We start from the raw sequence: 11,993 nt of genomic DNA, 5'->3' as shown, positions 1-11,993 counted from the left end.
CCCTGTCCCCATCCCTGTCCCCGTCCCCGTCCCTGTCCCTGTCCCCATCCCCATCCCTGTCCCCATCCCTGTCCCCGTCCCCGTCCCTGTCCCTGTCCCCATCCCTTTCCCTGTCCCCATCCCTGTCCCCATCCCCATCCCTGTCCCTGTCCCCGTCCCCGTCCCTGTCCCTGTCCCCATCCCTGTCCCCTCCCCATCCCTGTCCCCGTCCCTATCCCTGTCCCTGTCCCCGTCCCTGTCCCCGTCCCTGTCCCTGTTCCCCCTCTGCAGTGGGGACAGCCCGGGACGTTCCCCGGGGTGCTGCCACCCCCGGGATGTGGGGACTGTCCCCTCCCCGCTCCTCTCCGGGGCAAACCCCACCCGGGGATCTCCGCTGGAGCTCCGGAATTCGGCCCCAGAGGCTCCGAGAATTCCTCGTGCCCGGCACACAAAAAAAAAAAAAAAAAAAACCAGCCAAAAAACCAGAAACGGCACGAGGAGAGGAACAATTTCCTCCACCGCTAATTGCCCCTCTGTTAATTAATGAGAGTGCGGGGGCGCTGATTAGGATCTCCCCAAAGCCACAGGTCCTGGCTGGGGACAGCGGTGACCGCACGGGGCTGAGCCCGGCCAGGGCCTCGGGGGCAGGAGGGGGTCCTGGGATTGGGAATTGAGATTTGGGATTGGGGAATTGAAATTTCAGGTTTGGGGGTTGAGGTTTGGGGTTGGGGAGTTGAGATTTGGGATTGGGCAACTGAAATTTGGGATTTGGGAGTTGAGATTTAGGGTTGGGGAGCTGAGATTTGGGATTTAGGAATTGAGATTTGGCATTGGGGAGTTGAGATTTGGGATTGAGGAATTGAGATTTGGGACTGGGGAATTGAGATTTAGGATTGGGAAACTGAGATTTGGGATTGGGGAGTTGAGATTTGGGATTGAGGAATTGAGATTTGGCATTGGGGAATTGAAATTTCAGGTTGGGAAACTGAGATTTGGGATTTGGGACTGGGGAATTGAGATTTGGAGGAGATTTGGCTGGGATGGGGAGAGACCCTGGCGGGGCTGGGCCTCAGCGCCACCGGCCGGGAATGGCCGGGAATGACGGAATTGTCACCTCTGCCTCTACGGGGCGGCAAAGCCGGCGCCAGTTTGCTTCTCTCCAAACAGGAATTTAGGAATTCTCCCCATCCTCCATCCATCCATCCATCCATCCATCCATCCATCCATCCATCCATCCATCCATCCATCCTGGCAGGGTTGGAATTCCAGGGGCCATTTCCCCCCTGGCCATTTCTTGTCGTCGTTTCCCCCAGGCCCCTTTGATGCCTTTGCTTTCCAGCCACGCGTCCCCGGGAAAATCAAACCCAGATCGGCGTCCTGGAAAATATTTGGAGGTTCTGAAGCATAATATGGGCTCTGGGAGGGGAAGAGGGAGGTGGGGAGCAGCGCCGGGTTTGAGGGTTTTGGTCACATCTCTGTGGTGCCATCCCAGCTCCGAGCGGGGATGGGCAGGGGAGGGAGCCCGGGCGTTGTGGGGTTCTGGCCGCGGTTGTGGGGTTGTGGTGGTGGGGAAGCGCTGATTTACACCCCTGGATGGGGATTTATGGCACCACACCTGCTGCAGACCCGCTGGGAGTGGGGACGGGAGCTCCCAGTGCAAACTGGGGTTCACCTTCCCAAGCCCGTCCGGGTTCTGGAGCCGCTTTTTTGGAGCCTCTTTCGGCAGAAAATTTCAAACCCGGGCTTGTTGGAGCTTTTAAAATAAAGGGTGGGGAGGGAATCAGCGCGAGCTTTGCTTTCCCTCGTGTCCCTCTGCGAGTGTCCAGCCCCCGCTGTGACATCGCTGTCACCTCCCACGTGTCCTGTGTCCCCTGGGGCCACCTCCGCGCCATCGGGTCACCTCCGGACGTGATTCACGGCGGGGGGAGCAGCCCCAGGCTGCTCGGGGGGTGTCTGGCACCATCCAGGGGACAAACCCGGCTCGCTGCTCCCCTCTGGGGCAGGACCAGCCCGCCCTCCCTGGATGTCCCCCCCCGCTCTCAGAGGTGCTCCCCAGCATCCCCTCACCTCCCTGCTCTCCCGGCCCGGCTTTTCCCGGTGCCGAGACGCCCCAAAAGCCGGGGGGGCCGCCCGGAGGGAGCCCAGCTCGTGCTGCAGCGTCTCCCCGGCCGCCCCGGGACCATTCCCGGCTGAGATAGCGCGGCTGCTCGGCGGTGGCAGCGCGGGCGTGTGGGAGGGCAGACGCCAGGCTGTCTGCTCCCACTCCGCTGGGCTTGTTATTAACTTCTCCTTGGGCTGCCATTAACCCAGAATTCCTGCTCCTGGCTCCAGGCTTTCCCCGCGCCGCTCTATCTGCAGCCTAATTACAGCTGTTGGGATCTCCCTTTATCTCGGGGGATCTTTGGGGTTGGTTACCTGGCACACGCGTTCCCGGCCCCCCCTCTCTCGCACTCCCATTCCTGCTTTCCCCTTTAATCCTTGCTGCTTTCATCAGGACGGGAGCAGCGCGGCTCTGCCCGGGTGGATCCGCATCCTGCGGCTCGCGGGAGCATCCCCGACCCGGTCACCGCCAGCGACGTTATCCCCGCGTGTCCCGGCGCGTCCCGGCCACCGCGCGGGGCCCGGCGTGTGCCGGCACCTTCCAGCCCCGCCACCGAGGCTCGGCCTTGGCTCCGAGCGCCGCCGTGATTTATTTTTTTTAATTCGGCGCGGATTGAGTCGATGTGTTTGTCTTGGCAGCTCCGAGCCCAAACTCCGCTCCGACAGCCCCGTCCTGTCCCTGGCAGCCCCCGCTGACACCCACCGGGCTGGCACCCGAGCCGGCCGTGCCCCGTGCCCGCAGCTGTGCTGGAACCGTCCCCAAAGCAGCCCCGGTGTGAGCGGGGGCTCTGCACTGCCCGAGGGTGGGTGCAGGAGTTTTATCCCCGCCCCTGAAGGGGTTTGGAGCAGGTGGCATTTCCCTGTCCCTGTGCCCACCCTTGGCGCAGAACAGGGCTGAGATTGGCACCTTCAGACCCCCGACCCAGAGGATGAGGAGGATGAGGAGGATGAGGAGGATGAGGAGGATGAGGAGGATGAGGATGGTGTCACCACTGTCCCGTTGCTCCCCCTGGGCTGCCCCTTCTCGTGGGTCCCCTCTGGAGAGCCCCAGATGGGATGGGATGGGATGGGATGGGATGGGATGGGATGGGATGGGATGGGATGGGATGGGGAGGGGTCTCGTCCCTCCTTCCACCCCGATGGAACACAGCTGTGCCCCTTCACCCCAGCAGGGAATTGACCCCTGGGTGTCCCCCCTGCTCCTGCCATCTTGTCCCCAAACAGCCCTGGGGACACCGTCCTGCAGCACCCGGCCCAGGAGCCTCGGCTCCCTGCTTTAGGTGGACATTTTGGGGTACTTTTATTAATTATGGATGTTTCTTCCATCCACCTCTCAGCAGAGGGGTGGGAAAGCACGAGGGGCTGGGCAGGGGGCCTGCGTCCCCTCGGATCCACCTCTGGGACATTCATGGGATCCCCCACGTTGGGGGGAGATGCCGCCTCTACCCCAGCACCCCCTTTGTGCCCCCCAGCACCGGGTGAGGAGCCGGGAGGGCGCGGGGCCGGCGGGAGCTGATCCCGGCAAGCCGGCACCCGCCCCGCAGCCGGTGGGGCTGAGTCACCGGGGAAAGTGAGGAGCGGGATAAAAGCAGATCAGGGGAGCTTCCCTTCCTTTCCCTTCCCTTCCCTCCCCTTCCCTCCCCTTCCCTGCCCTCCGCTCCTCGCCCTCGGTGCCGCCTGGGCCGGCTCCCCGGACACGCGGCGCGGCCAGGACTGCAAACATCTGGAATTCTCCTCTGGAATTCTCCTCTGGAATTCTCCTCCGGCGGCTGCTCCGCCCCTCCTTTGGCCTGGCTGGCCTTGGGGACATCCCCTGCTGGTCCCCGGAGTTCTGTGCCCCCACCCCGAGGCCTCGCCCGGCTCCCCAGTTTGAGGCCGTTGTGGGATTTGGAGCCCGCTTTGTCCCCGAGGGTCATCGCGGGGACAGCTCCGTGCTGGGACAGGGGACAGTCCGGGACCTGGCCATGGCCCCAGGTGCCACCGGGGCTGGGCTGGGGACACAGGGCAGCAGCGGAGGGTGAGGCCGGGCTGTCCCCGAGCGCGGGACAGGACGCGGTCCCCGAGTGTCCCCGAGCTGGGTTATTTATACCCGAGCGCTGACTCAGAGCCGGTGGCCGCACGGGGACACGGCTGGGACCGGCCTGAGGGAGGCTTGGGGACAGGGGACCCTCCCTGCCGCTGTCACCGCTCCCGCGGGGCCGCTCCTCCCGCCCCGGCAACGCGGCTGGCAGCAGGGACAGCGCTCCCTTCCCGCTGTGTCACCCCGCGGTCCCCAAAGCCATCGCAGCCCCTCAGAGGCTGTCACCCCACCAAAGGCGGTGACAGCAGCTCCGGGGCCCCGAGCGGGGGTTTTGTCCCCGTTTTGTCCCCGCTGTGTCCCCGCTGGGGCCCCCCCGGGCCGAGGCCTCTCCGGGGTCACGGAGGGCGCGGCCGGGCCGGTTGTGACCCGCAGGGAGCCGGGCCCACGGGGACCGGGAAGGGGCCCCGGGGCTGCCGGGGGTGGCTCGGGAGGTGCCACCCCCGCCTGGCATCCCCGGAGCGCGGCTCCGGCCCCGCCGTGTCCCCCGCGTCCCCAGAGCGGCCCCCGCTGCTCCCGGGGCTGCCCCGTGTCCCCCGGGGGGCCCTGAGAAAGGGTGACCCCCCCTCCCCCCACACCCCAAAACCCTGCCCAAGGGTCACCCCCAGCCCCGGGAACACCGGCGGGACACGGGGGGGATCGGGGTGTCCCCCAGCCCTGGGAGGGGTCACGGTGGCACAAAGGGGGGGGGGGGGGGTGACCTCGAAGGGGGTCCCACACACGGGGGGGTGGGCACGGGGTGAAGGGGGTGCCCCCGGGCGTGACGTCACTGCGGAGGCGGGGCTGGGCGGGGCGTTCGGGGCATCCCCGGGGCCGCGGCAGCCGGAGCCGTCGGGGGGCGGCGGGGGCTCGGCTCGGCTCGGCTCGGCTCGGCTCGGCTCGGCTCGGCTCGGCTCGGCTCGGCTCGGCTCGGCTCTGCCGCGGGGGCTGCGGGCGCTGCCCAGCCCAGCCCGGCCGGACCATGACCATGAGCTCGATGGCCGAGACCCTGCTGGGCTCCGACCCCTCCAAAGCCGCGTTCCTGGAGCTCGGCCCCCCCCAGCACTACCCCCTGCACGGCCCCCCCCAGCACGACCCCCCGCCCTTCCCCTCCTACGGCCGGCCCGGGCCTTTCCCGTACCCCGGCGCGGCGCCCCCGCCGCCCCACGGGGGTCCCTACGTGCCCTACCCGCCCCCCGGCGCCCCGCACGGCCCGGCCCCCGGGGCCAGGCTGCAGGACACAGGTAAGGGGGGCGCGGGGGGCGCACCTGGGCCCGGGAGAGCCGGGATGGAGCCGTCGGAAGCGCTCCGGGGCTGGGCCGGGCTGGGCTCAGTGCGGGGTCCTGGGGGGTCCTGGGGGTGGTGCTGCCCCCCCCTTGCTCCCAGAGCCCCCGCAGGGGACATTTGGTGGCTTCGAGGAACCGCGGGCACGGGGAGCATCCGCCCCTCGCAGCTGAGCCCCCCAGGTGCCCCCTGGGACCCCCACCCTGCCCCCGGGGACCCCGAGCCCGGCTGTGGGTGACACCAGGGACCCCCAGAGCGCCCCGGTGGCTCCGGGGGTCCATCCTGGTGCCCCTCCATCCCCCGCGGGGTCCCACCCGGCCCCCCCAGCCGCGCGCAGGCCGAGGCCTTTGTCCCACGTGCTGCCGGACCTGGACGGTGACATTGCCCGAGCGCTCCCATCCTCCTCTTCCTCCTCCTCTCCTTTTGCTCTCCTCGAGGTTTAAACACCAGAGAGGAGCAGGTCCCCCCACTGATCCCCCCCTCCCTTCCACAGACAGCCCCCGGTAGCCACGGGGATGATTTGGGGTAGTTTTGGGATGGTTTGGGATGGTCTGGGATGGTTTGGGATGGTTTGGGGTAGTTTAGGGGTGATTTTGGGTGGTTTGCGGTATTTTGGGGTGATTTTGGGTGGTCTGGGGTGATTTTGGGGTGGTTTGGGGTGATTTGGGGTGTTTTGGGGTGTTTTGGGGTGATTTTGGGGGTGATTTTGGGGTGGTTTGGGGTGGTTTTTTAGCCTCTCAGTCTGTCTGATGGACCGTGGCTCCTCTCCCCCCACTCCTTAGAGGCCGAGAAGCCTCCGGCCGTGTCCAACGGGGACCTGCGGCTCGACGGGAAGGGCAAGAAGCTGCGCAAGCCCCGCACCATCTACTCGAGCGTGCAGCTGCAGGCGCTGAACCAGCGCTTCCAGCAGACGCAGTACCTGGCGCTGCCCGAGCGCGCCGAGCTGGCGGCGCAGCTGGGGCTCACCCAGACCCAGGTACGGCCCGGAGCCGGTACCGGCCCGGGACAGCCCCGGGACGCCGCCGTGTGCCCACCGGGGCCGGCTCCGTGCCCGGCTGGAAGCGAGCCGAGCCGAGCCGTGCCGCGGCGGGGGAGCTGGCGCCGGTGGGCCCGCAGGGCTCGGGTTTGGGGCGCCCCTGCCCGCACCTCCCAGCGGCAGCGGGACTTTCCCAGCCCCGGAGCCTGGCTGGCGGCCCGGCCGTGCCCGGCGCTGGGCGGCCCCGGGCCGCGGGACGGGGCGAGTGGGTTTTTGAAGGCGATGGGGAGAGACAGGCAGGCGGCAGCGGTGCAGCCCCGGAGCCAGGGGCGAAGCGAGCTCATAAAGCCGGGGAAGAGGAGACAAGTGGGAACCTGCCGGCAGCGCGGGGGGGACCGCGGGGAGGAATGAGCAGGGCCCGGCCCAGCCCCGGCACCGGCTCCCGGCGGGGCTGGCACGGCCAGGGGGACCTGGGGACGCTCCCCGGGACTCTGCCTCGCTCTCCGGGCTCCCGGGGCCTCTGGCCGCCGTCTCCCCCCGCCACAGAGGTGCCTTGTGAAGGGTCGGGCTCCCAGCCCGCTCCGTGCCCCAGACCCCCGCGGGAATGGGGTCAGGGGAGCCCAGGGGTCTGTGATGGTTAAAGGGGGGGGTTTAGGGTGTGTTGGCCTCTTCCTCCCCCCTGACCCCCCTGTCTCTGCCCCCAGGTGAAGATCTGGTTCCAGAACAAGCGCTCCAAGTACAAGAAGATCATGAAGCAGGGCCCGGGTGCCCCCGAGGGGGAGCAGACCCCGCACAGCGTCCCCGCCCTGTCCCCCTGCTCCCCCGGCGGCCTCCCCCCGCTCTGGGACCTGCCCGGGCCCGGCAAGGGCCCCCCGCTGCCCGCCGGGGGCTACATCAACGCCTTCGGGGCCTGGTACCAGCCCCAGCCGCAGGACGCCGTCCCCAGGGCCCCCATGATGTGACCCTGCCGCCGCTCCAGCGCCGCCACATCCGGAGAGACGCGGAGGGACAATGAGGGACACCGAGGGACACCGGGGGGGACGCTCCGCCGCTGCCCCCCCGCGGGACTGAGAGCCCAGCAAAGCCCGAATGGAGGAGGAGGAGGAAGAAGAGGAGGAGGAAGAAGGTGACAAGGATGGGCAGGAGCCCGGGGGTGTCCTGCTCTGTCACACTGCAGCGACCCCGCGCCCTGTGCGCCATCCCCGTGGGACAGGACTCGGCCCAATCATGGACAGGGGGCAGGGGGACCCCAGGAGGGGCTGGGGAGTCCCGGCCCCCCCGGCCTGGCTTTATTTATAAATTCTGTGGGTTCTTGGTGGGGCCCCGTTTATGAACAGGCTGAGCATCGGCCCGTTCTGCCTCTCCGCACTTTGGGGTGCCCCTGCTTTGGGGGAGACGCTTCCATCCAGAGCCTCAGACTCTCCCAGTCCCTGGGAACGCTGCCAGAGGGGCTGGGGGTGCAGGCTGAGGGGCTGGGGCTGTGGCCCCCAACATCTGCCTGAAATGGAGCCCAGTTACGGGAACTGTGGGGTGGGGGCTCATGAGGCACTCCCGGCCCCTCCTGTGGGGAATTTGGGGCAGTTCGGAGCTGTCACAGGCATCTCCCCCAGCAGGGGTGGCAGTGGGAGGGCCGGGGGACACGGGCCAGGCTGGGGACCCCGGCTGAGCACAGGTCCCTGCCCGCTGTCCCCACAGACACCCAGCCCTGGGAGCCAGGAGGGTGTTTGGGAGCAGGGGGGGATTTCCCTCTGCAGGTTTGGCTTTGTGCTTCCAGAGGCCAGGACCTGGCTGGAAAATACATTCTTGTCGTTTCCCTGCCTTTCCATGTGGTTATTTCCCCCTTTTCCCAACCCTGCTCCGTGTTTGCCCCTGAGACGGGGGCAAGACCCCACTGGGGCTCCCCCAGCTGAGGGGCAGCAGCTCCTGCTCCCCCTGGCACGAACACCCTGTGCTCCTGGTTCCTGATATCCCCATTCCATGATCCCGACCACTGATATTCCCACCCTGTGCTCCTGGTTCCTGATATTCCCATCCCGTGATCCTGGCCCCCAGTATTCCCATCCCACGATCCTCATTCCTGATATTCCCACTCCATTATGCCGGTTCCTGACTTTGCCATTCCATGATCCTGGTTCTCAATATTCCCACTCCCTGATCCCCAAGGGCCCCTTCCTTCCCCCTTCCAGGATCTTCTCTGCTTTTTGCACCTTTCGCAGCCTCTCGGGGCTGGGTTATCCCAAAATCCCCCCCGAGGGGTCGGGATCCAGGGCAGGGATCAGGGCTGGGGTGGACATCAGAGCCTGGCCAGGGCTGGTGGCACTGGGGACCCCCCTGTCCCCATTTCCGACCACCATAGGAGCTCTGGTCCCTCAGCCGAGGGCTCTGGGGTGCTGATCCCATGGGATGGGTGTCCCCAAGGTGCTGATCCCACGGGATGGGTGTCCCCAGGGTGCTGATCCCAGAGCATGAGTGTCCCCAGCTGTCCCCAAGGTGCTGATCCCACAGGATGGGTGTCCCCAGCTGTCCCCAAGGTGCTGATCCCATGGGATGGGTGTCCCCAGCTGTCCCCAGCGTGCTGATCCCACAGCATGGGTGTCCCCAGCTGTCCCCACAGGGCTGTGGAGCCCAGGGCTGGGATCCATGGCCAGCCCGTGGTGGGTGATGCTCCCAGTGGGATTTTCCTGGAGGATGGAGGGAAGGGGGTGGCTTTGGGCGGCGGTGTCACCTCCCTGTGCCCATCAGGACATCCCGGGGCGATGGGGACAGAGCCCCCAAGGGAGCGGTGCTGTCCCGTTTGCGGGACCCTCCCGGAGCCCCGGCTGCCCCCGTGACTCCAGCGCTGCTCCGGGTGAGCCGAGGCCGGGCCGGGCCCGGCTCCAGGGCTGGGGCTGCCGGGCCGGGCCGGGCCGTGGGCGGGCGCTGCCCCCGCTCCCGGGGCTGGCACCGGGTGACGCAAGGGCCGCAGGTGTCGCAACGGGGCAGGAGCCGAGTGCGCGCTGGGAGGGCTCTGCTGGGCCCGGGGGGACAGCGGGGGACAGCGGGGCACTGCCACCCCCGGCTCTGCCACCCCCGGCACTGTGACACCTGGCACTGCAACCCCCGGCACTGCCACCTCTGTCACTGTCACACCTGGCACTGCCACCCCCGGCACTGTCACACTGGGCACTGCCACCTCTGTCACTGTCACACCTGGCACTGTCACACCTGGCACTGCCACCTCTGTCACTGTCACACCTGGCACTGTCACACCTGGCACTGCCACCCCCCCGTGGGACCCACAGAAGCCCGGCCCTGCCATCCCGGGTTTGTCCTGGACCCCCCCAGGTTTGTCCTGAGCATTCCCAGGTCTGTCCCGGTTCCCCCCAGGTCTGTCCCGGTTCCCCCCAGGTCTGTCCCTGTTCCCCCCAGGTCTGTCCCGGTTCCCCCAGGTTTGTCCCAGAGTCCTCCAGGTCTGTCCCAGTTCCCCCCAGGTCTGTCCCGGTTCCCCCCAGGTTTGTCCCTGTTCCCCCCATGTTTGTCCCGGGCGTTCCCAGGTCTGTCCCGGGCGTTCCCAGGTTTGTCCCGGTTCCCCCCAGGTCTGTCCCGGGTGTTCCCAGGTCTGTCCCAGGTGTTCCCGGGTCTGTCCCTGTTCCCCCCAGGTCTGTCCCGGGTGTTCCCGGGTCTGTCCCGGTTCCCCCCAGGTCTGTCCCGGGTGTTCCCAGGTCTGTCCCGGTTCCCCCCAGGTCTGTCCCGGGCGTTCCCGGGCCAGCGCGATGCGCAGGCAGCGCTGGGAGCGGCGTTCATGCCTGGCCGTGGGCAGCGCAGCACCCGGGATTTACATAATCCCTGGATATGTAACCAGCCGCCTTCCTGGGGATTTTTTTCCTCCTCTAAATGAAAAAAAAAAAAAAAAAAAAAAGGAAAAGAAAAAAAAAGAAGAAATTAAACAAAAAAACCCAAAATCTAAACCGAAACCTCCAAAGCGCCAGCTCACGGTTGGAGCTCCCGGCTCTGGTTCCTCCTCCTCCTCCTCCTCCTCCCGTGGGATTGGGAACGGGGATTTGGGGCTGTGGCTTGTGGGGGGAATTTGGGGGCGAGGTGGGAGCTTGTCCCTGCGTGGGACCGTGGGGACACGTCTGGTGACACATCTGAGGACACATCTGGGGACACATCTGAGGACACATCTGAGGACACATCTGGGGACACCGAGGGCTGGGAGCTGCAGCACTGGAGCCTCCCCAGGGGAACCGAGCGGGGTTTGGGGTCCCCGCGGCCATCGGGGGTGATGGGGACCCCACAGCCCTGACCACGGCCAGGGGGACATTGGGGACAGCGTGACAGGGCCACCACAGCCCCGGACACCCCGCGGGGGCTCTTGGGGTCAGGGCAGCGCCCCAAGGCCGCAGCGCTGCGGGGACGGCGCCTCTGGCAGGGAATGCGCGGATGCCGCGGGATTTTGGGATACTGGGAGGGCTTGGCTGGCCCCACCTCGGTGTCCCCACAAGGGACATCGGGGCAGGGCCGGTGCCCTCCCAGTCTGCAGGGCTGGGCGCTCACTGGTCCCAGTAGGAGCAGCGGGATCCCGCAGCCGTTTTGGGGAATGCTCTGAAAACCGGGGAAAAAATTCCTTTTCCTGCCCTAAATTCTCTCTCAGCAGGAAAAAAAGGGGGTTTGGGATAAGACGACATCACCTGGTGCCACCCCGTGCCCAGCTGTCCCCCAAAAATGGGGTTTAAATCCACATTTCCCAGGGTGGAAAAACCCCAGAGCCTGCTCCCCAAAACCCTCCAGGAACCGGGGAAAAAGCGGAGTTTGGAGCTTTAAATTCAGAACTTTTATTAATGAACATTTCCTGCCCGGCTTTGGGTCCCTGGGGAAGGAGCAAAGGACGCTCAGGGACACCCGAGGGGGGTTCCCATCAACCGGGGGGGGGATTTTCCTTAGGAAAAAAGAAAAATTATAGACAAAAAAAACCCCAAAAAAAAACAGACCGAAACCAGTTTGGTTTGGAACAACTTTATACAAACGAACCTTATGTACACTCCCTTTTTCTCCCCCCAAAACACCCCTATTTATAGAAGGCAACATAAATTAATCCCCGGGACTGTACAACACTATGAACACTCCTTAAAACGGCACTTTCTGCTTAAAAAAATAGCGTTATTCTCTTAAAAAATAGGAAAGAGCTCGGTTATTTTTTTTTCCTTTAAAATAAGTCGTCGATTTCCTTAAAAAAGAGGCATTTTCGCCGTTCCTTTACCCGCAGCTGGAGGCACAGCCAGAAAACGGAGATGAACACGAGTTTTTCTCTTCAGACAATAACTTAAAAACCATTCCTGAACTGCTTAAATATTAAAATATTTCCCTCCGCACAGCCCCCCCACCCACCCCCACCCACCCACCCGATTTTTTAAATTTCATTTTAAATCACCACCTTCTGGTCTGAGCATCGTCCCGGGTGATTCCGGCTGGGGTGAGGGGTCCGTGAGCCCCAAAACCGCCCCCGATGGCGGAGCCAGGGCCAAGCGCCTCCCCCTCCGCTGGCGACAGACACGCCCCTATCGCTCTGTCGCGACAGCGCTGACACAGCTCCGCAGCTCGGCGGGGTCACCCCGACAT

General features: G+C 65.7%; 1 protein-coding gene across 1 annotated transcript; it reads left to right on the top strand.

Annotated features, from left to right (window-relative positions):
* Nucleotides 1-5,117: 5,117 nt before the first annotated feature.
* DLX4 (distal-less homeobox 4) lies at nucleotides 5,118-7,357 on the top strand. Its single transcript, XM_066567175.1, has 3 exons — nucleotides 5,118-5,379; nucleotides 6,202-6,395; nucleotides 7,100-7,357. The coding sequence occupies exons 1-3, from the start codon at nucleotides 5,118-5,120 to the stop codon at nucleotides 7,355-7,357; spliced, it is 714 nt and encodes a 237-aa protein (XP_066423272.1).
* Nucleotides 7,358-11,993: the final 4,636 nt, after the last annotated feature.

Source organism: Molothrus aeneus, chromosome 28 (assembly GCF_037042795.1).
Source record: "Molothrus aeneus isolate 106 chromosome 28, BPBGC_Maene_1.0, whole genome shotgun sequence".
Taxonomy (NCBI): Eukaryota; Metazoa; Chordata; class Aves; order Passeriformes; family Icteridae; genus Molothrus; species Molothrus aeneus.
This window is presented reverse-complemented; position numbering and strand designations above follow the sequence as displayed.

Excerpts from the sequence above, each read along its gene's own strand:
- DLX4 (XM_066567175.1), top strand. The coding sequence starts at position 5,118 with ATGACCATGAGCTCGATGGCCGAGACCCTGCTGGGCTCCGACCCCTCC. Across the intron at positions 5,380-6,201 it reads GGCCAGGCTGCAGGACACAG|AGGCCGAGAAGCCTCCGGCC; the intron begins GTAAGGGGGGCG and ends CCCACTCCTTAG. Across the intron at positions 6,396-7,099 it reads TGGGGCTCACCCAGACCCAG|GTGAAGATCTGGTTCCAGAA; the intron begins GTACGGCCCGGA and ends CTCTGCCCCCAG.